Source organism: Simochromis diagramma, unplaced genomic scaffold, assembly GCF_900408965.1.
Source record: "Simochromis diagramma unplaced genomic scaffold, fSimDia1.1 OVJJ01000097.1, whole genome shotgun sequence".
Classification (NCBI taxonomy): domain Eukaryota; kingdom Metazoa; phylum Chordata; class Actinopteri; order Cichliformes; family Cichlidae; genus Simochromis; species Simochromis diagramma.
The window spans coordinates 1,209,423-1,233,891 of NW_024387319.1; the positions used below are offsets into that span (position 1 = coordinate 1,209,423).

The window sequence follows — 24,469 nt, forward strand, 5'->3', positions numbered from 1 at the left end:
TGGTTCCAACCTGAGGACTGATGTCAGAGAGCCCCAGTGCAGCTCGTCCGGCTAACAGCAGCTCATGTTGTCTTAGCTCCTGCTCAGCAAAGGTCAGGCCTGCTGCTCCAACACTGAACAAACAGCACAACGCCGTGTGGGGCTTTTCAACCACGCACACACAGAAACACACCGAGAGGCATCCGGACGCACACAAACGCACCAAATACGGGTTCAGACATGAACGGACCCATGTAGGCACAGACACACACACAAAAACACACACGTGATGCATGCGAGGCAGGCGGTGCAGCACTCGAACACCTGTTGTGGGCCGCAGCAGAGCGGCGGCGAGGTGTTGACACAGCAGCTACAGGCTGTTTGAGGAGGAGCTGCAACCGTGACGAGGCAAACTGACCGCTGCTCTCTAAAGGTCCCCTACACCTGTAACTGCACCTGCGCACAGGCCACACCCTCACCACACCACACCTGGCAAAATATATGAATATGCAAGGACAGTGATTGTTGAAGTGGCGCTTTCATTGCAGTTTTTATGACATTACAGAGTAATATTTTGCTACAATAACATCTGAGCTTTTTACTGAGGTATTTCTTTATTCTTTCAGTGGTTGCATTTCCTGTTCATACGCTGTCATTTCCAAGCTTCTGCAATAAACAACATTCATATCATCTTACAAATCTTTTTTTTTTTTATCTCAACCGTCACAAACAGGACTTCAGCTCCCATCATTATTGATAAATCAACATATTTCATTGTTTCAAAATAAAATCACAATTTGTATCACAAGTTATTAAGTTTTTACAGTCAAGGTTTTTTTTTTTCATTAATAGAAGTCAATTCTAACCATAGTAATAATTTTTAACTAATAATTATTCATTATGATTTTATTCAACAATAAATGCTGAATGTTTAAATAGCAGTAAAAGCCATTTATCGGTTATTCAACATCTTTTTGTCATTCTATATTTAGTTTGTGAATTTTGGGGCTTCTGTCTACAAAGTAGATCTAAAGTCCTGTGAAAGTCTAAGAAAACTGTTGGGAATTTAAATTTCTGTCAGCTTTACCACACTGAGAGGCTTCTACATAAGAATATCAGGGGCGTTGATTCAACAGCTGGAAACAGCTGGAGATGTGTGCCATCTGCAGGTATTACGGTGAGCATAGGCCAGTCTCACATTTCTTCATGAACTGAGCTCCTGATATTGAGTTGCTTCATCTGTTTATCAAATATAACATATTTTATACCAATAAGACCTTAAATAAGACTTTGGGTGTGCCAGCCAGTGTGGAGTTAGCCAGATGTGGCCCAGAAACCATGACATGACTGACATCTGGTCCAGGTAAGCTGGACCTATGTCTGAATGAGACAAACTGTCAAGTAAGACCGAATGTGGCACAAGAACCGGCAAACATTAATCTCGATCTGGGTCTATACAACTGATTCTCCACAAAGTCACAATTTCCAGACAAGAAATAATCATTTCTAGGATGTGGAACTTTCTCCTCCTCCACACAGCCTGACTGAAACCAGCCACACAGCAAATATTTAAATGATTTAACTATTTAAACGTTAACATTTACATAAAGCAGACCTTTGTGCTGTTTTTCATTAAAATCTTCACTTGTCTGGTGAGAATCCTTAAAAATAAGTATATGAATATACAGGGAGTGCAGAATTATTAGGCAAGTTGTATTTTTGAGGAATAATTTTATTATTGAACAACAACCATGTTCTCAATGAACCCAAAAAACTCATTAATATCAAAGCTGAATGTTCTTGGAAGTAGTTTTTAGTTTGTTTTTAGTTTTAGCTATTTTAGGGGGATATCTGTGTGTGCAGGTGACTATTACTGTGCATAATTATTAGGCAACTTAACAAAAAACAAATATATACCCATTACAATTATTTATTTTCACCAGTGAAACCAATATAACATCTCCACATTCACAAATATACATTTCTGACATTCAAAAACAAAACAAAAACAAATCAGCGACCAATATAGCCACCTTTCTTTGCAAGGACACTCAAAAGCCTGCCATCCATGGATTCTGTCAGTGTTTTGATCTGTTCACCATCAACATTGCGTGCAGCAGCAACCACAGCCTCCCAGACACTGTTCAGAGAGGTGTACTGTTTTCCCTCCTTGTAAATCTCACATTTGATGATGGACCACAGGTTCTCAATGGGGTTCAGATCAGGTGAACAAGGAGGCCATGTCATTAGTTTTTCTTCTTTTATACCCTTTCTTGCCAGCCACGCTGTGGAGTACTTGGACGCGTGTGATGGAGCATTGTCCTGCATGAAAATCATGTTTTTCTTGAAGGATGCAGACTTCTTCCTGTACCACTGCTTGAAGAAGGTGTCTTCCAGAAACTGGCAGTAGGACTGGGAGTTGAGCTTGACTCCATCCTCAACCCGAAAAGGCCCCACAAGCTCATCTTTGATGATACCAGCCCAAACCAGTACTCCACCTCCACCTTGCTGGCGTCTGAGTGGGACTGGAGCTCTCTGCCCTTTACCAATCCAGCCACGGGCCCATCCATCTGGCCCATCAAGACTCACTCTCATTTCATCAGTCCATAAAACCTTAGAAAAACCAGTCTTGAGATATTTCTTGGCCCAGTCTTGACGTTTCAGCTTGTGTGTCTTGTTCAGTGGTGGTCGTCTTTCAGCCTTTCTTACCTTGGCCATGTCTCTGAGTATTGCACACCTTGTGCTTTTGGGCACTCCAGTGATGTTGCAGCTCTGAAATATGGCCAAACTGGTGGCAAGTGGCATCTTGGCAGCTGCACGCTTGACTTTTCTCAGTTCATGGGCAGTTATTTTGCGCCTTGGTTTTTCCACACGCTTCTTGCGACCCTGTTGACTATTTTGAATGAAACGCTTGATTGTTCGATGATCACGCTTCAGAAGCTTTGCAATTTTGAGACTGCTGCATCCCTCTGCAAGATATCTCACTATTTTTGACTTTTCTGAGCCTGTCAAGTCCTTCTTTTGACCCATTTTGCCAAAGGAAAGGACGTTGCCTAATAATTATGCACACCTGATATAGGGTGTTGATGTCATTAGACCACACCCCTTCTCATTACAGAGATGCACATCACCTAATATGCTTAATTGGTAGTAGGCTTTCGAGCCTATACAGCTTGGAGTAAGACAACATGCATGAAGAGGATGATGTGGACAAAATACTCATTTGCCTAATAATTCTGCACTCCCTGTAGTATCCCTCTACATTTTAATTTTTATAAATAATCCATCATATTTTATAAAGCACGACCCTTTGTAAACTGATATCGGTTCGATGATTCATTGTTAGAAACTGTTACGTGAGTTTTTGTAAAACACTGATTTTTTTTTTATAAGTGCTATAAAAATAAAGGTTCTTATTTTCACTTAAAACTTTATCTGCAGGGCCTGCCCTGTATCGCTGACAGTCTGTTCTCATGTTTGCACATTACAGGTTTCAGGTTTCCTCTTCATGCTGGTCTAAACTGCCCGTTACGAGAGGCTTGCCTTTCAGATTAGTTTGAAACTCCTTTACCGGCTGCACACATCATTCTGCACACTGAAGCCCAAACAAGTGTTTCACACTCTTGGCTGTCAGGTGTTGAGATTTCTTTTTAATATTGCTGCTCTTTCCAAAAAAAAAAAAAAAAATAGCTACACCTGCTTTTATTTTATTTTTTTTATTTTTTTCTCAGCTAACGGCCGTCGTTTACAGAAATATCTTCATTAATCTTAGTGCCCAGACGTTCCTGGATCGACTTCAGAAGCCAGTTGCTTTGAGACATCCTGTTCAGTAAACAGGAACTAAAACATGATGAAGAAGCGAGTGGAGCTGAATACATCACGACCAGAGACTCTCTGCGAGCACACTAACTGGTGCCGTCCTAACGCTCCAGTAAAGCGTATAATAACCCCTGATGGCCTCTTCTGTCTGTAACCGTCACTCCATCCAGAATCCAGAAGGCAATGGGATCACAGGACTGCAGATTATTTATTTATTTTCTTACATATTTTGAAGCAATCCAAGCGACACTGAAACTGCATCTTCAGTGCCACCGGAAGCTTCTCAGTCTGAGGATTCTTTTCTGACCTTCCATCAGCGTTTGTTCCACCAACAAATCTTCTTCTTTGCAGCTTCTCATTTTCTTTGACTTTCCTGTCTTTTTCAGCAGATTCTCGTCAGTTTTAAGTCTAATGTAAATGAAAAAGGAAACTGAGTGTTTTTGACCATAAGGTATCAGAAGCAGCAAGCCTGCAGCTTCTCCCAGGCACTGAGAGGCCCAAGCAGCTCTGCACACACCAGGACATCTACACTGAAGCTGAGAGCGGCAGAGCCGAAGCAAACGACCAAGAGACACCTCACCTGTGCACCTCCAGCCTCACACCTACAACAGCACTATTTCATACCCATGCAGGGAGGTTAGAAAGTGGCAGTGAGAGATTGCTGCCTGCGGCCGTTCTGTGTGGAGTTTACATAATATCCCGGTACCTGTGTAGGTTCTCTCCAGGTACTCTGGATTCCTCTCACAAGACACGCATGTTAGATTAGTTAGTGATGCTAAATTAGCCGTAGCTGTACCCTGCCTCTCGCCCCATCACACCCTGAATTAGATATGCAGATGGGAATGGGTGGATGAATTTAGGAATGGAGTAAAGGTGCTTCAGTTTATCACAAAAAAAGTTTGTTTGCGCACAGCTGGAGCTGAATGAGATCCATTAAGATAAAGCTGCCGGGGGAGTTTTGTTTATGTGGTCCAAAAGCTGGTCCTGGTTCTTTGTTAACACGTTTAGGCTGCAAGTCTTTCATCTGCCGTCCCGCTCAAGGACACATCGCAGAGGTGGGGGGTGGAGTGGAGAGGAGACCTGATGTGAGGTTAAAATAGCACTCTGGCTAATTACCTGCCATTTTTCTTCCAATCCAGCGGTCCCCAACCCCCGGGCCTCGGACCAGTCCGTGAGTCGTTTGGTACCGGGCCGTGAGAGTTGAGGCTCAGGTGTGAAATGTATAGGTTTTCAGGGTTTTTATCGGTTTTCAGCGTTATTTTGTTATCGTTTTTATCATTAACTCGGTTTTCCTGGGTCTTTTCACGTGTGTTATGAATAAATCTTCTGCAGTAATATATCTCAAATATATAGTTGTGTTTCTGAACTTTGTGGTTGAAGAAAATAAAAGAAGTGAAACAACATTTTTAGCCTTTTTTATTTCTTATAAGCTAAATGGTTAATTGGTTGATTACAAATCATTTATAATAATTCTTTTAATAATTTAAACTCGCTTCCTGTTAACTAGATAAAACTGTTGATTCTCATGCTTTCACGTTATAGAACTAACTTCACTTCTTTAATTTTAATGAATCTGTACATAAATCATGTGATGATAAACCCATTCATGTCTTTATCAGGTGAGTTATATGAGATTTTATCACCAGGCGACAACAGTCACACTGCACGCCGCTGACCTGCGAATTATAATCCGAGTCAGCCAGGTGGTGTTTGTGACGGAGAGGGATTCATCCAGAAGGTGGAAGGTCAAAATTTGTGAATTGAATTAACACACTGCAGCTCTAAATGTTGCTGCGTTTGTTCCTTTCAGGAGAAAAAAAAAAACTTGAACCTTTGCACAAACTAAACCGTTACCGATACCTGGTGCACGTGTTCAGCAGCACCGTGAGGTGATTTCAAATCTGCTTCTAGAAGTCAGAAACATTTATTGTATCTTTAAAGGTGCATCTGTTTGTCAGCTTTATGCAGCGGTTTTCACAGTGGTTCCCACGGTAACTCAAAGCAGGTGTGCCGTGAGACTGTAGATCAGTTAGTGCAACACACACACAGCAGCAGCACAAAAAAGCCATCGGTGCATTTTCATTTGCTGTATCAGTGTTTCTCAGGCACTGGTTTACCAACATTTCTCTAAAAAGCTTCTATGAAAGCAGAACAGCTCAGTCAGGGCACAAATCATAACTGCAATTATGGTCAATACCACGACCACAATTACTCAGAGACTTTGAAAACTTGAAAGAAAGAAAGCTAAAGCTTACAGCCAAACTGCACAAACTACCATCTTTTACTTTTCTGTTATTAGTCAAACTTCCAAAACAGCCATCGTTCGGCTCCTTTCACAGTTCATCGCTCACTGTTTTTTCCTGTGGGCCGGTTGAGGATGTTGCGTCTTATGCAGACATTTTGAAATCAATTTATTAAGCGTAATTATGCGGCCCTGCGCTTTTCTCTGCCACCCGGACCTGGAACTGAATTTGACACCACTGTTTCCAGTTTCTGAAACTATGCATGTGTAGCATGTGGCTAAAATGCAACCTAACCCTAACCTTGCCCTCAGGGGGGTTTTATGGTGACCAGGTGGATGTCAGGAGGTTAAAAAGGTGCAAAACCAGGTCCACATTAATTTATGACCCAGTCATTTCTAGTCTGACAGCTCAACACTTTTTCTCATGTCTGCACTCACTCAAAAAAATCTGTTGTTGGATGAACACAATTTAATCGTGTCACCTTTTTCCACGTGATTTAACCAAGTACAATAACCCATTTTTGACCATGTCAAACCAACACATTTGGCATTTAGTGGTTTAATGTAATCAGAATTTTGTTTTAATTCATTCTGCACAAGTTAAAAACTTCAGGAAAACACAATGAAATCTTGTTGTTTGAACAACTTTGTTAATCAAGGCAATTACTGCTAGTCTTGCTTAATGAACCAATATGGGGGTTGATGATTTCATAGAGACAGACAACCATTTGCATTCATGGGTAGTTTAGAATCACCAATAACTCTAGATTGGATTGTGGATTTGAACCCAGGCCCTTCTTGCTGTGAGGCACCAGCACCGACCATCACACCACCAAGCTGTCACTCCAGGCTTAAAACTAGGAAAGCTGTGATTTCAAGGCTTGATGCAGACTTCTCTGTACGTTTTTGTCCTTGACAGGTTAAACCACAATAAATAGCGATAGCATACACGTGGTGTGGGTGTAGTTGTCTGCCTCTTAAAACTCCAGCGATTTTCCTGCAGTTTGACATCTAATGTGATCTTGTGAATTGCGTGAGTCCAGCAAATAACCGCTCTTACTCGACTGTATCAGGTCATCTCAACAAGAACAAATTAAGTTGCTGAAGTTCATGCAGATGCTACATGATTTAATTACGTTCACCATAGAAAGATGAAATTATTTAGTTCAAATTACAAGTTTGAATCTTGTACATGTAACAACCACCCAATGTCATGTTTTTGAGTCCTTAGAGCCAGGAGAGAATCAGCAGATTGTGTTTGGCTGTGTGGGGAGAATGGAGAAATCCCACCCCAAATAAACAATAAAAGCTTTTAATAAATAAGCAGTTAAAACTGAAGGATTTGTAAGAACAGAGAGTCAGAGCTGGTCTGAACCACCGACTGCTGGACAGTTTGAGTTTTTACCCTCAGCTGTTTGGAGGACTGAAACCCTCCATGTCTCGTTTCTTCTGAGTGTTATTAATATGCTTAATAGAAAACAGGACTTTGCTTGTATTTCTGTCTCTACTCTAGCACGTTTGCTCTTTTTGCTTACTTGGTAGAAATTCTTCCATTTCCTGTAATTAGTTTCTGTTGTATTTCTTGTTATAATGGGAATTCTTGCTGTAAAACAAATTTCTCATAGTGCAATGATGAAAAGAAACTTAAACCTTGTTTCTTTTCTGATATGCAAGACAGGTACAGGATGAACTTGTCAGAATACATCTAGAAGAACCAGTGCTGCTCTAAACCTCTGGAGAACACCTTTGAGTTCTCACATGGAGATACAGAGAGAACAAATCGCCCACGAAGGCTCAAACCCAGAACTTTCTCACTGTGAGGCGACCTTACAAACCTCTGTACAGACACCGAATGAGGCATGTCAGATTATTAAAGAAAATCTCAAATAAACAAATTGAAGACTGAAGTTAATATTTGAGCAGCAATTTTGAGCAAAAACGCTCTCCTGAAAATCTTGGAATAAACGGTGCAAATATACAACTGCGCACCTTTTCAGGCCCGGAGGACTAATAATGAGCTCTGCGGGGGACATTTATGGTGACTGTACCTGTAGGGACAGAAAATGACTTTGACTGTAGCAGTGTTTCTCTCTATGAGCGTGTAGCAAATCAACGGCTCCATTAAAAGAAAATGAATAGACAACACTTCTGGTGCCATTTCCGTCTGTAAACTCATTACTCAGCGCCAAACACACACCTCCAGTGACATTTAAATATTACAGCGATATAAGAAAGTCCGGTGTGACCATCGAGGACATCAAATACATGTACCAGACACGTACATCCTCTAACAAGTCCTCATATCTGCGGGATTCTTTTATGCGTTTCACAACAGAAAGATTCTTGGAGGAAAAAGTGGCAGAAAGGTCAGACTGACGCACTTCGCGTCTCAGCGGTGTTATTGGAATATCACAAAGACGTAAATATGACAACCGGCAGCCACCAGCACGGCCCCAAATGAGCCTCCTCTCACATAAACAAAGCCGCTTAATTAATGGAAAGTGGTGGCACGGGTGTGCTCGGCTCGGCACGGCCGGGAAGGAGCGGGGTTGCATAGGAACAGGGGGAGCGGAGTCTCTGGAGGGCGAAAGTGGCTCAAAGCAGCGGAGCAGAAGGGGAAGTGAAGGAGGGTGAAGCGCTCTGACATCTACTGAAAACTGCGAGTTTTCGGGGCTGACCTCCGCCTGCGTCATAAAAAAAACAAATTTGCGTGGAAATGGGTGCAAACGGGAGTTTTGAGGCAGGTGGGGGAAATTCAATTACCTTTAAACTCCAGGAACGCGCGCGTGGGTCATTCTTTGCAGGGGAGTAAATAAATTAAGAGGCTGGGACGTTTTAACGAGTTGGGCCCTCCAAACGCACCCGAACACTCTCCGGTCTGATTAAAGTTGCTTCGTGAACGCGCTCACGGGGCAAATAAACGGCTGATATCAGGAGCGCGCCGCGCGGCGTGTCGCAGGTGTTTGGAAACGCCAGGATCAGCGGGAAAGGTCAGAGTTCAATCGTTCAGGAACATTCCCGAGCTTTAAGAAGAAAAGGAGATACTCACATGTGAAACTCCTGCGTTTAAAAAACTGCTGCTTTATTTCACACCATCCCCGCCGCGCCGCTCGAACCCCATCCACACAGGAAAACTCCGCGGAGTGCGTGGAGTGAAATCTCTGAGCTCTTCTTCGCTTGGTTTGTTAATCCAGGGAAAGTGATGATGTAGCTGAGATGAATGAGCAAGTGTCCCCTGCGCGCGCCTCCAGCAGCGCAAAGAGGAGCGGACTGTAGCGCTTCAGTCCAGCCGGGGAGGAGAAAGTGCGCACCGGGCTCCCTCACTCCGCCTGCTCCGCTTCCTCCAGCATCTCCCCAACTTCTTAATTCTCCTGGAGCGGCTTTAGCTCTTCATCTGCTCCCCTTTAATCCTGGAAGGAGCCCTGGTCCGAATCACGAAAGCAGATTTTAAAAACAGAAAAAGAATTTTATCCTTTTCAGGTGTGATCATTAAAAAGCAAAGGAGCGCGCGCTTCCAATAAAGTCCCGCGTGGGCTCCAGCTGCTGGTTTTACTGTTTCTCTGGGTAGATTCTGGGAGGAGGAACACAGAGAAGTTGAGCCGTCACAGCGGAGTGCTGGGCTGCGTTTAGGTGCGTCGGTAGGCTGGCAGGGCTGACCGGCCGGACTCCCATCATCCCCGCCGCTTGATTGCCCCCAAGCACTGAGAGAGAGAGGGAGAGAGTTGGGAAAGGGGAGATAGAGAGGGAGTGGATTATCGCGAGGTTACGCCCCAATTCCCGTTTGTCTCGCTCTGTGGTGGCCGAGGGCACGCGCACTTTTGTAAGCAGAGACACGCAGAAAGTCCACGCATGAGAGTAACGGCTAAGATGTATTAATGCAGTTTATCAGACCTCTGTACACCTGACAGTTCATGATGTGTAGCACTAGAAGTGTGCTGTGTAATTCTAACTTAAATATACTTTATGCTAAAAAATGAAATAAAAAATATTACGATAAAGACTGTTTTACATACATGTGCCCCAAACACCGCACACTTTACAGACATTTATATTAATCATTCACAACATGAAGTCAGAGTCCATGAGTTTCATTGTCTTATGCACAGTAAAAAAACATGTTTCCTTATAAAATAGAATTCTGCCTGTGCTGCCCAAATAAAAAAGCCAAACATAGTTTCAGTCCGACACACTTTATGTTTCATTTCTTGTGACCCATAGACCAACTTTATCAACATTTATCAACAATGACTACCTTGAACATCAACACTTCCCAGGAGTCTCGGTCCCGGTGATCTGTTAAACCTGCCAAACCTGCAAGTATAGAGTTTACATTTTGTGTTAGGAGAGAGAGCCTGCTTTTGTGCTCCATACACCGGATCATTTACAGGAACTCTGGTTTTATCTCATTTATTTAGTAAATCCTGGTATTATGATCACAGCTTGTCAGTCACTGCAGTGTATTGACATCGATTGATCCATTCCTGCAGTTCTGGGTCACGGGGGGTTGGGCCTAGGCAGAGATGCCCAGCTCTCCTCCTCCCCTGCCATCTCCACGTTGAGAAGGTGAGGATAGGAACATAGATCGATCCATAATTCCACAGTTTCACTGTCACACAGCTCTCTCATCACCACAGCGTTACAGCGCCCTCATTATTGTCTATGTCACACCAGTCCACCTGAAAATCTCCAGCTCTTTCCTTCACTCACAAAAAGATTTAACTCCTTCCCAACCTGGACTGGGCACTCCACTGTTTTTTGACTGAGAACTTTGGCCTTAGATTTGGAGGTGGTAGCTCGCATTAATGTTGGCTGTCCCTTTAATGTATTTGCTGCAAAGTCATGTCTCAATCAGCAGTATCCTTCTGTCCAACTGTTATCTTCTCAATCACTCACTGTGAAGTTAAGCAAAGTTTAATTCAGCGTCACTAATTCTTATTATACACAAGTCGCTGAATTGCGTTAATAATCCACAGTCACTGGTCAGCTCATCACTGCTCGCGTATTCCTGTGTGGATACACTGTAAAGCTGCTCTCAGCCACACAAACACAAGGAAACACATCACACACCCACAAGACTCAAACTCTAAAGACAGCATCTCTAAAGCATGATCACAACACGCTAAAATCAAGGATTTAAAGTTAAACACGACCGTTTCAAACACACATGTGTGACTACACTACCCAGAATGCACGAGTTGGATTGGATTTGGATTGTAGGTTTTTCCTTGTCTGCTGTGAGAGATTGATGCGAGATCATAAAATCATGGCTGCATGTAGTTGTTTCATTCAATGATCCAACAAGGTTATTACAGCAAAGTAAAACTAACAACAAGAACTCAGTATTGTCCTTATAAAACTAACGTTAAGATTACGTTTGTCAGCACAACTGGCCTGAGGAGACTGTTGTTCATAATTTTATTTCATGTACTTGTAATATCTGCTCTAAACATCCAAAATGTTTCCCTGCACAAAACCACTGACATTATAAAAACTAAGGAGTAAAACTATCACTGAGGGATTTGGAAAAGTAAATTGAAACTAAATATTTTACAACAGTAACAACCAAAGAACACAACTTAATGTTTTCAATGTAATTTATAATATTTTTAAACATGTTCTGGAAGTTGATCTCTGCTAACAGTAAAAGCAGGGGAAAGAAAAAACAACAAAAATGTTTCATTTAAGAAAAAAGAGAAATTAATAATAAAGACAAAAAATTGTAGCAACAGAATAAACATAAATAATATAAAAACAATATAATGATAAATGAATAGAAACTCCAAAAAACATCAACTTTAATCAGCAAAATGAAGATGATTGAGTCACATCATCGCTTCATGATAACAGTCCAACATTTATTTATTTATTTGGGATTTTTTTCCCCAATCCGATAACTTTGAGTCCACTTCTCAGCAGGATCCATTATTTCCCAGCATGCCGCCTGTTAGCAGCAAGCCCACAGTGTGAAGCGTATCACAGTCTCCCCCTGGTGTGTGTTATCACTTACTGTCATCACAGCAGTTAGTAAGAGATGCGTGCTCCTCACAGGACAGTAGCGCTGCACGCATACTTTACATTTTATCATGTTTCACTAGAGATGAAAGTGAGCACGAAGTATTTAAAATAAGGTCGGCCGTAAACATCTGCAGCTGTGATATTAATATAATATAACACTGTGGTGAAGGGGGCAAGAAACGAATCCAGCACCCTTTCTACATTTACACCAGAACTATAGACGCCACATTTTTGCAGTTCTTCAGACAGGAAAATGAATCTCCGCTTAACTCTCTGTAAAAGTCCTCGAGCGTCACTGATCAGTTCTCACTGCGAACAACTTTTCACTTCTTTTAAAGATTATATTTCACTGGTTTCAGAAAAACAGAAAAAGCTCTGAGCAGAGGACCAATCACAGGAGTCCAAGGCTGCAGGTCACAGGTTTGACTCCCACAGCTCCAGACGCCTGACCTGCTGTCGTTTCTTTCACTTTTAGGCTTCAGTTTGTGTTTGATTGGAACCAGGAACCAGGGTTCTTGTTGTTTTTTGTACTGCAGTGACGTGAATACAGGTGAGGAGATGCCTCCTGTTTGGCTAAATATTAAACTACAGCGCCCTCTTTGGGTGAAAGGATAGAGATGCATATTGAGAGCTTTTCCATCAGAATTAGCTTGATTGACCAAGTATGTGTCGGCATGCGAGGAATATGGCTCCGGCTATTTCTTGGCCCTCAGTCTACAAAACAGAAAAATGACATCAGCATAACAACAAGACACACAGCATGTTTATGGTGCAGAGTGCAAAGATGCTGGATTAAATAAAGGATGCAAAAGTAGTTACTATATATACAGTATATAGATAGATAGATAGATAGATAGATAGATATCATACTTTAAATCAGGTTTAAGAGGTTTAAGAGTTTGTAAGAATCTTGAAATCGATTTATTTTATACTCAATAAGGTGAAGCACAAAAAGGTTGAAAGTTTTCTGCAGCAACAGGACATCTTCTCAGAGAGAAAACAAGAGCCTTCGTGTCGCTCACAGACATGCAGATAGTTTGTTTAATTTAAAAAAGTCCGGTCCTGTTATAACACAGATGTTTCTGTGCACATGCAGCATCTGGGCTTGCTTCTCTGCAAACACTGTCCTCCTCAGGGGTTCTAACCACCTCCTGATGGGTGTATCGATGTAATCCCCAGGATGAAGTGGAGCCCGTTTAGGTGCACAGGACAGATCTCCAGTCTCGTAAATGTGGATTTGCGCCAACCAGAGCATCAGTCAGACAGAAACAATCACGTCAAAGATGTGAAAACCAGAGATAATACAAAACTATTCCCCTGTCGTATAAATGGCCACAAAGTTATGTTGAAACCAAGCACACCATTGTTTTTCTTGTGACATTACCAATAAATTTGATGTGTCACATGGCCCTCTTCCTATTGACAAAACAAAAGTTGTATCCAAGATGGCCGACTTCTAAATGGTCACTATGGTCACCACCCATCTTGAGGAGTTTGCCCCCTCACATATACTAATGTGCCACAAACAGGACTTTAATATCACCAACCATTCCCATGTTATTACGGTGTATCCATATAAATGGCCCACCCTGTGCACTCACTAAACCAGAGTCCGCATTCATCTATGTGTATTTGTCTCCATCTAGTGGACGACTGGATTTATTATAAACAGTTCACCCCTTTACCTTCAAGTACAGGCTAGTACACTGAGGTGAAATGAGAAGAAACACAAACTTTCTATTAAAATATTCACGGAAGAAGGAAAAACAACTCACAATTAACAACAAACAAATAAATCTCTGTGTCCAGTTACCATTCGTTCAGTTTTCAGGGTTAAAGTGGGGAGACATTCACACAGACTGAAGTAAATAAGAAATCTCTAATCATTCTGTTATCATCTTCAGTGCCATGGAGGTCCCTGCGTGCTGGCGACACTGCATGAGAGCACAGTTATAACTGCATGCATGCTATTACATGTGTGGGATCATTTCATTCAAACGCAACATAAAGTGAAGTAGCGTCACTTTTCACTTTATGGAAAATTTCGAGGTTTTCTTCGGAATTTTACCTCCACCTCCTGCCCCAGCCCCTTATTGATTCATTTATTCATTCAATCATTCGCTGGCCATAAACCCCCCTATACAATTATGAAAAGGTAAGGCGAGTCCAGTCTCTGGCTTTATCCTTCCAAATTTAATCTCGAACACTTTGACAGTTTTTTTTCCCCTCGTTTTTAATATGTATATATATATAAAGTGTATATATATGAAGTAGTCATAACCCGCTATCATAAATAAATAAAGTTATAATATTTTTCCCCGTCAGCTCGTTTGATTTATGTCTTGAACCTTCGGACAGGTAGAGGCTGCCTGCTGTACTGGCTGAATTGTGCGCAGTCCTGGAATCAGCTGTAACCGGATGTGAGTGTTTCTGTGACTTCCTGTTAGGCTGAAGGATCCTGGAAAGTGTCCGAGATTCCTGCAGCTGTGTGTCCGCCATAGACTGCAGGCCCTTCAAGCACACACACGCAGTCTGCCCGCTCGTCTCCGCCGCTTTGAGACACACTTCATCCCGGCGGGTCTGATCTGAACACCGGGGAAAGTGCTGGAGCTTCATCATGGAGCTGGTCTCGGTTTATGGTCTGGGGTCTTCTAAAGGTAACCGAGCTGACGTTAGTCTGGATCCGGTGTGGCTTCAGTCCGGCTCCTTATCTCTTTCGCGGTGCTTCTTTCCTCGGTGCCTCCTGACAGTTTGACCCGAGTAAGAGGAAACGAGCAGCCGAAGCACAGCAGCTGTTTTGTGGCTGGACTTAGCTTAGCCTGTTAGCAGAGGCTGAAGGTCATTGCTGACCGCTGGACTGAGTTACTGTGATAACCTGTTTCCAGCAGTCATGCAACTCACACACTGATCACCTCAGAGAGGCATCAGAGCTGCTGCTCACATCCAAACAAACACATCACTGACATACCCAGCTCACTGCTGCAGGACAAAGGTGTGTGTGTGTGTGTGTGTGTGATACACTGTTTACAAGATTTAGTTTGTAATTGTAACAATCAGATTATGTAAGATGTATCGATCTGTTCAGTAATAAATGGTAATGGTAAATGGCCTTGTATTTGTATAGCGCTTTACTTAGTCCCTAAGGACCCCAAAGCGCTTTACACTACATTCAGTCATTATTTATTTATTAACCTTTATTTAACCAGGAAGATCCCACTGAGATTAAAAACCTCTTTTTCAAGGGAGACCTGGCCAAGATAGGCAGCAGCAGATGTCTCACAGTTACAGAAATTACTCAAACACAGGCAGCAACAACACACATGCAACAATAAGTGAAAGAATACAAATAAAATAAAATTCAAATAAAAATAAAAGTCAGTTAAAATGACAATCAATCTAATTGAAACAGTTGCATGTTATGGACTCGGCCTCAAGGATTCGTAGCTTAGATTTATCTAAACTACCCATTCACACACAGCCCATATGGAAAAGATATATATAAATCTTATAAAGTTTGTATCTGTCTTGTGTGAAACTTGTATGAAAAGCATATAAGAGTGAAAACAGATATAAGATCCCTTGAAAAATTATATAATGAAACTTGTATGTTTTGGATACTTACTAAAACAATGTATGAAAGTAATGCGAAAGTGGCCACTTTCATGAGTAAATCATGTAAGTGGCCACTTTCATGAGTAAATCACATATACGTTTTTACTATTTCTTTTCCGTATGGGAGGTTATGGCAAGCTACATTGTTTTATTAATATATATATGTATATATATATATATATATATATATATTCCCTTTGATGAACTCACACATTCAGAAACTGATCATTTAGTCACAAACATATACACCTCACACCTGGCAGTAAGGTAAATTACACACAGTTAACAGCCTGGTACGTCTCCATAGCTTTTGAAACTCCTGCATAATCCCAATCAGCAAGTGTTTCACTTAGGTGGTCATGATTGTGATATCCTGAGTGAATTTCAGCCGATGAAGAATACAGACATTAAATTCTTCTCCAGTGTTTCAGTGAAATGCAAACCAAGCCACACTGGATTTAAGGCCACCAGTTTCCCTAATCTTCATAAAGACTCAGGCTTCTCATAGTTTTTATAGTCGGGGTCACTGAGTGTCTCGAGTCCATCTACAGTTGTTGTCTTTCATCAGTGATGCTTTTTGAAAGTACTGTGGCGTCAGTGTATGTGTTCTGTTTTAATGTGTGAGTTCTTACAGATCTGCACTGTTATGGTTAGAAAAATGGTTCATCAGCCTGTTGGAGAGCTGTGTGTGTCTGGGGTCACGCCCTCACCATTTCCTGCACAGACTTAAGAAAATGCCCGTCCTTAGTGTTGCACACCTGTGGTGGTGAAGCCATAATGGCTCTGTTGGCATCTTTGTATCACTGAAGAAGATGTTGGTATCTGTTTAATGTCATTAGCCCAGGGAAATCCAGGCCTTGCTTTACTCTTCCAAACCACGCCTTAAATGGTAAAATGGTAAATGGCCTGTATTTATATAGCGCTTTACTAGTCCCTAAGGGCCCCAAAGCGCTTTACACATCCAGTCATCCACCCATTCACACACACATTCACACACTGGTGATGGCAGCTACATTGTAGCCACAGCCACCCTGGGGCGCACTGACAGAGGCGAGGCTGCCGGACACTGGCGCCACCGGGCCCTCTGACCATCACCAGTAGGCAACGGGTGAAGTGTCTTGCCCAAGGACACAACGACCAAGACTGTCCGAGCCGGGGCTCGAACCAGCAACCTTCCGATTACAAGGCGAACTCCCAACTCTTGAGCCACGATCGCCCCTTAGTGTCTGGACATGTTGTGTTATGCCTTTTTTTTGGTGATAATATTCCCTTTTTTTTTCCTTTTTTTTTTACCCCTAAAACAGCCTCTACTGATTCACACTGTCTTTGGGTAACATTTATGAATTTTTTGGAGGTTTTTCATATTTCATCAGGACAGGGCTGGACTGGTCCCTGGAGGCCCACCATGATCACTAATATGTATGTGTATGCACAATACACATACACATGTTTCATTTTATTTGATTATTGATATAGAGTTAAAGTTTTAATCAGGTTGGTGCATGGTTCATGGCTAATGCTTGCTACAGCAGCCTCTTGTGAATGTGAGGGCTTTGTGTCATTTGTTGTTGGTACTGCTGTTGACGGTGCAGCTGCAAACATGTCGGTTAATTTGATGCTTTTACTTCATTTAGTTTCATTTTGTCTCTTAGCTTTTCAGCTCCATCTTCTTTTTTCTTTGTCCATCTGTATCAAACACTTCTTCAACACTAGTCTCTGTTCTACAAGGTGCACCGCTCTACAGGGAAGGTAGGGTGACCGGTCACGTTCAGAAATTTGATTGGGCAATCCAGTGTCAGTAATCAAAAAGGAATTAATAGGCTACTGTCGGTGCTTGTAGGGCCGATGCGCAGCAGGCTTTCAGGCCAGACTGTAGCGTGTATGATTATGACAAAGAAAAAAAAAATAACATCCACCAATCGGCCCACGAGTGTGTCAGCCCACTGGTCAAAGGCTAGTGTGCTACGATACCAGTCCAGCCCTGATTCAGGATGTATGAAATGCATGTCGGATGCTAACTGGTGACTCAGACGTCTCCCAGTGTTTCAGAACTAAATCAAGTAAAACTAAAAGCAGAATTTCTTTTTCATTCAGAAACAAAATTGACATATTCCTTAAGTTCATAAAGTTATTAGTTACTATAACTTAGGACTGGTTCTTAAATAGATCAGAAATATGTAATCTGAGTATTCAAAACACTTTCAACAACATGTCTCACACATTAATACAAACACTGGAAGCATCAGGAGCAACTTGGGATTCAGTATTTTGCCAAAGGTTGTTGGTTCGAAAAAGCCAGGGATCGAACCAACAACCTTCCAATTAGCAGATAAGCTGATCTACGTCATGCTGATAAAGTGAAATAACATTAATCGAGCTGAGAACATGTCCCTTCTAACTTCTACTTTATATTTAACCTATCTCGTTCAGTGCCTGCTATTAGTTCAGATTTTATTTTTTGATGTTAGCGGTCTGCACTCACTCTTTTCCTGACTTTTAACTTCATGATCAAACCTGTTTGGGTTCATTTGAATGAGTCGTAACTGAATTAAACTGAGTTCAAACTGATTGTTGGCTTTAAATCTGGTTTCAGTCTCCTGTTTGGTTAGAAGTGAAAATCAAGGGTAGCCTAATAAAGATCTGTTTGATCTCAGGAAAAGACGAGTCTGACAGAGGAGAAGAAGAAGAAGAGGAATCCGATAGAGAAGAAGAAGAGGAGTCTGACAGAGGAGGAATGGAAGAAGAGGAGGACTGTGAGCCACTGTGTGGGGATCCATCAGAGCAGGTAAGAAAAGTTTCACAGTAACATTTTATTGTTTGAACTGTCTGCTCTTGCCCTTTAAAACTTATCCTCAAATCAAAATTCAATAAAGGAAAACAAATCTGAATAAAAATGGTTTAATACCTGCAGACAAACGGTTCACCTTGGACAGGTTGCCAGTCTGTGGCAGGGTTTCTAATAATCTTATTCAACCCAGGACCCAGTGTGTTCCTCCTGGTGAACGTCAGTGCCCGGCCTTAGGTGGTGAGAGCATGCAGGCATTTCCTGGAGGATGAAGGAATTGATACGACTGACTGGCTCCAACGCTCTCCTGACAGACTCCAACAGAGCACATCTGGGACGTTATGTTTAGTTTATGTTGCACCTCAGACTGTGCAGGCGCTGATGCCATGGGCTAGATCTTGCAGGAGTTCCCCCGGGACACCGTCCATTATCTCATTAGGAGCCTGCCCCGACACTGTCAACCATGCATACAAGCACGTGTGGTCCGTACCAACTGCTGAGTACCATTCTGCATTGTCAGCAAAATGGACCAGCCTTCCACATCATTGTTTCACTTTGATTTCCAGGGTGTCTTTGAATTTAGTCCTTTGTAGGTTGATCATTTTTATTTCTATCAAATGATGTGGCATCCTTTCATTCTTAGCACATTACCCAGTCCCTGTCAGTGTCGATATGAGCAGGATTTTTTCCCCTTCGACATCTGATCTGTTTATTTATCTGAGAACTCCTAACACAACAGCAGATTCTTGAATTTATTTAAACTTCAGTAACTTAAAGACTTTGTAGTGTAAGTTTGCTCCATCTCTGCATTTCACTTACTGCCTGCTTTTTGTTTTTGTTTACTGCAGGAGGAAAAAGATGAAGATGGGTCAAAACCTGACTCCTATCAGGAAGCTGACAAGTCCTTCACAGCAACAGGAAGTGGAGATAAATCTCACAGATGTGACGTGTGTGGAAAAACCTTTGCTCGGATCGGGCATTTTAAAACACATCAGCTGATCCACACGAGAGTTAAGCAGTTCATATGTGAGCAGTGTGGAAAGTCTTTCACTCGAATGGGTCAGTTAAAAGCACATCAGGTGATCCACACGGGTATTAAACTGTTCAGCTGCGACCTGTGTGACAAGTCTTTTTATCGAATGGACAACTTAAAAGCACATCGACTTCTCCACAGTGGGCTGAAACCATACAAGTGTGATGAGTGTGGGAAGAATTTTCCCACCACAAAACATCTCAGGACCCACAAATACATCCACACAGAAGTTAGGCCATTCAGCTGTGATCAGTGTGGAAAGGCTTTTAAATTCATGGGGGAGCTAAAAAGACACCATCTCATCCACACGGGGGTTAAAGCATTCAGCTGTGATGAGTGTGGGAAGGCCTTTACCCGGATGGGCGAGTTAAAAGCTCATAAACTGATCCACACTGGAATCAAACTCTTCAGATGTGACCTGTGTGGAAAGTCTTTTATCCGGTTGGATCACTTAAAAACTCATCAGCTGATCCACACTGGAGTTAAGCTGTTCAGCTGTGATTTGTGTGGGAAGTCTTTTACTCGAATGGACAACTTAAAGACACATCAGCTCACTCACAGCGGACTTAAACCCTACAGGTGTGATCAGTGTGGGAAGGATTTCACTTGTAAGGGGAACCTGGTTACCCATCAGCGCACCCACTCTGGAAGTAAACCATATAACTGTGACTTCTGTGGAAAAGCTTTCAGCCTGCAAAAGACCCTAAGAACACACCAACGCATGCACACCGGGGAGGACGTGTACTGCTGTGAGCAGTGTGGGAAACCGTTCGTGCAGTACTCCCACTTAAAAGCCCATGAAATTACCCATACTGGAGATAGACCACACCGCTGTGACGAGTGTGGGAAAGCCTACAGACGCATTAGTGATCTGAGAGTCCACCAGAGAAACCACACTGGGGAGAGACCATACAAGTGTGACCAGTGTGAAAAGACGTTTAAGTCTTCGGATGTCCTAAAACGACACCAACAGATCCACACCAGGGAGAGGCCGTTCAAGTGCAGTCAGTGTAAGGTAAGTTTAGTTAGTGCAGTTTCAATTTGGGAATGTTCAAAACAAGAAAGTAATTAGATCTAAATAACTCAGAACACAGCCATTATTGCCTAAATAATGTGAGTACACCTCTAAGTGAAAATGTCCAAATTGTGCCCAATTACCCATTTCCCTCCCTGTTGTCATGTGACACATTAGCTTTAAAAGGTATCAGGTGCAAATGAAAACAGGTGTTTGAATTTCATGTTATTGCTTTCATACTCTCTCATACTGGTCACTGGAAGTTTAACATGCCACATCATAGGAAAGTATTCTCTGAGGATATAAAAAAAATAATTATTACCCTACATAAAGATGGGCTAGGCAGTGGTTCTAAAGCTTTTCAGAATGAGCACCACCTCATAAAATATATGGCTCCTAAAGTACCACCAAAGTTACATTACATTAGTATAAGCATTTACCGTGTTTTAGACTTTGAAACAAAGTTGATGTCAACAGTAGTACCAGCTGCCTCAAACACAATGGTGGTGTGCACTTCAGCATCGTTACTACTGTGAACTGAAATTTACTCAGCTTTAATCTTTGAACAGATATTGATGCCGGAGTTTTAGGTGTTTTGCTGAAATTGAAAGTTTCCTCCCTTGGGCCAAAAATCATAGTAACATAGTTTGTACTAGAGATGGACCGATCGGATATTACATATTGGTATCGGTCCGATACTGATCTAAATTACTGTATCGGATATCGGAAAGAAATTAAAATTGTAATCTCATCCATTAAATATCACAAAAGCACTTCACAAAACTTGCGACATAGCGTAAGTCAGCTCATAACCGTAGCACGTCGGAGCAGCATGCGTTATGTGATAGAGCGGCTGTGGCGTGTGAGACCTTTTGGTGGTCTGGTGGAGCATTTGGAGCCTCGCTACGAGGCATTTCATCTCCGAGAAAGTTATCCCAGAGAAGTAAAGCAAGTGTGTAAGTTCATCTCTGAATGTTTGTAAAGTACGTTAAGCTTAACAACGATATATGGAGCGACTGCCTCTTCTTCTCTCCCCCTCCCTCTCCTGTTGCTACTTCAATCATGAAACTGATTAATGATCAGCTGATCGGCTTTTCTGTCGCGAGTCCGTTTCTCTTCTTTGTTTGTTTTTTTTGGCCCACTTTGCGCCAGAAAGAGGAAACCAGCGGCTGAATAACAGCAGCACGTTTAAGCTTGATAAGCTGTTGGTAGAATTTATTAGTTTCTACACCAGGATCCTTTTCCATGTAGCTGACAGCTGGCAACTGTGCAGGGGCGGGTCTAGCAAAGTTTTGTTGGGGGGGCAGATAATAATAATAATAATAATGGATTGCATTTATATAGCGCTTTTCGAGACCCTCAAAGCGCTTTACAATTCCACTATTCATTCACTCTCACATTCACACACTGGTGGAGGCAGCTACAGTTGTAGCCACAGCTGCCCTGGGGCAGGCTGACAGAAGCGAGGTTGCCATATCGCGCCATCGGCCCCTCTGGCCAACACCAGTAGGCGGTGGGTGAAGTGTCTTGCCCAAGGACACATCGACAGAGACTGTCCAAGCCATTACCATTACAGTGGTAAATATTTCACACTTTAATTTTACACCAAACCCAATATTATTAAAAACCCCAAAACCCAAGCACAAAAAGATTCACCACACTCTCTTAACCTATGGATCTCTCCCGGAACCTTTAAATGGTGTCTGGACCCCCGGGAAACATTTGCCCAAACATCTTGAAGAGGACACAAGCAAGAAAGGTGAGTAATCATTATCTTACAAACACTTTTTTGCATCACTTTTATTCTTAGATTTCCCCCCACACACATTTGCATTAGTTTTCCTTACTGGTAAACCTTAATCACAATCTTAATCATCATTCTTTTTTCCTCACAGACAACCACCACATTGCTTGATGAGGAGCAGCTGTGCAATATCTGAAACAAGGCTACAAACTCATTTTAAAATTCTCAATAAATATTCAATAAATAATTAAACTTCTTGTGTGCAAATGTTTTACTGTGCAAATCCATGCTTAAAGTGCAATGCTAAATAAAGTACTTGATAAGGTGCTTTTAATAAAGTGAAAAGTGTGCTCTAAAGTGCTATACAGATAATATAAATAAATGTAGTAAGGGAGTCCTCTTCCGTACACGGTGTTTTGTTTTTTTAAAACTTGAGTATAAACTCATACAAGCAAGATATTGTTTTGTTAATTATAAAATGAACTGTACTATATCTATATATATATATATAAAAATACTATATCTGTATCGGCAGATATCCAAATTTATGATATCGGTATCGGACATAAAAAAGTGGTATCGTGCCATCTCCTGTATATTATATTTTCTGAATATATTATCATCCCCTTGTCACCCTTGGAAACAAACTTTCACAGTTGACTCTGATTTGAAAGAGAGTTTAAGGCAGCAGCACTAGTCACCATTTTCCACATGTAGTTTTTTGTGCTATTTGTAGTTTTTCCTGTGGTTGTGGACTTCCTTTTTCCTTTTTTTCTTTGGCATGTAGGACAGAAGAACACTTGTAGCGCTATACTGCCCCCTTCAGTTCTGAACATCCAGAAACAATACCATCACATTTTCAGAATTTTGGGATCCAATAGTATCATAAGTATTGGTTCTGGTGACATGTCCAAGTACATATATCCGTCACATAAAAACACTCAAACAAATATCAGTGGGTGTCTTTTGGCAGAAGTGATCTTTATTAATTCCCAGACTTACGCAGTCTTTGTCTCACACACAGAGCAGTGACGGTGGACCCAGCGCTGAGCCCTGTCAGCACTACACCATTGTTAAACCGTACCAGTGTGACCAGTGTGGAAAATCCTTCAGCAGTCAAAGAACCCTACAGAGACACCAGCGTATGCACACTGGGCACAAACTGAACTACTGCAAAGAATGTGGCAGAGGCTTTCCCACACCGAGTGCATTAAAACGCCACGAACTCCTCCACAGGACTAAAAAGCACGTCTGTGACCAGTGTGGGACGTCATTCACGTTTGCCAAAGGCCTGCGACAACATAAACTAGCCCACGTTGAGGAAAGCATTCATATCCAGACACTGGAAGAAAAGCTTCTCGTACTCACGTCATCGTACACATCGTGAACACAGCTGTGCTGAAGACACCAGTAATCACAGCGTGGGAAGAGTTTCATAATCACTAATGCACTGTTTCACCGCGTGCAGCAATAATAAACTTCACAGGGCTTTAGACTCATTTTTTTGCCACGATTGCACTGGTGGCACCTTGTCTTAGGCGCACCCAAATTTTTCAACTGCATCGCTTAAAACAGGGGTGTCAAACTCAAATACACAGTGGGCAAAAATTCAAAACTGGAACAAAGTCACGGGCTAACGTTAATATTTATTGAAATATATTTATTCCTCCAGATATAAGAATGAATCTTTTGGACTCAAACACGTTTTGCTGAAAAACTGAATATGGAACAAGCAAAGCTTAATACTAAACAATATATATATTAGCTGTATAATACCAGTAGGCCAGCTCTAATAGTAATTTGGTATGGCTTCGCGGGCCAAATGTAATTAGGCTGCGGGCCAGAGTTTGACACCTGTGGCTTAAAACCACAGTTTTACGTGTGCACTTTTTTGGGGGGGAAATTGCTGTCCATACAGACAATATTAACTTGTAAATGATTAACTAACAATCTTGTTAACACAGAGTTCTTTAGTCAGAGCACAGTTATACAAGAAAGACGAGTTAATGATAAACTGCCTGTGCTTAAAGTCCTTTGGATGACCTGTTTGCTGCTGCCTGCCGCTGAAAGGCAGTGAGGAGAAGGGAACTTGGGCAGTGCATTTATCGCAGCATACAATGTGTTTTCTTGATACGCTGTGCTTTTTCAGAAAGCTGATTCTGATGCGTCGGGTCTGCTCTATGTTTACTTCTTTGCGTGGAATCCGTTTACCTGCTCTCATTTGC

General features: G+C 41.9%; 2 protein-coding genes across 4 annotated transcripts in view; one reads left to right on the plus strand and one right to left on the minus strand.

Annotated features, from left to right (window-relative positions):
• LOC120717254 (sodium channel protein type 2 subunit alpha-like) overlaps window positions 1–9,718 on the minus strand; it is a 218,048-nt gene extending 208,330 nt beyond the window's left edge. Inside the window, exon 1 of the mRNA XM_040005166.1 lies at window positions 9,090–9,718. The gene's annotated coding sequence lies outside the window, so the exon portion shown is untranslated. The remainder of the gene's footprint in view (window positions 1–9,089) is intronic.
• A 4,757-nt stretch (window positions 9,719–14,475) lies between these two features.
• On the plus strand, window positions 14,476–23,909 carry LOC120717266 (gastrula zinc finger protein XlCGF46.1-like). 3 transcript variants are annotated; one of them, XM_040005194.1, is made up of 5 exons: window positions 14,476–14,712; window positions 18,322–18,452; window positions 19,301–20,500; window positions 22,242–22,259; window positions 22,396–23,261. In XM_040005194.1, the coding sequence occupies exons 1-5, from the start codon at window positions 14,673–14,675 to the stop codon at window positions 22,438–22,440; spliced, it is 1,434 nt and encodes a 477-aa protein (XP_039861128.1). In that variant the 5' UTR covers window positions 14,476–14,672; the 3' UTR covers window positions 22,441–23,261. The 3 variants fall into 3 exon arrangements, with proteins under 3 accessions (XP_039861128.1, XP_039861126.1, XP_039861125.1); XM_040005192.1 differs by having other exon boundaries at window positions 22,242–23,261; XM_040005191.1 differs by lacking the exons at window positions 22,242–22,259; window positions 22,396–23,261 and adding an exon at window positions 23,269–23,909 and having other exon boundaries at window positions 14,478–14,712.
• The last annotated feature ends 560 nt before the right edge of the window (window positions 23,910–24,469 follow it).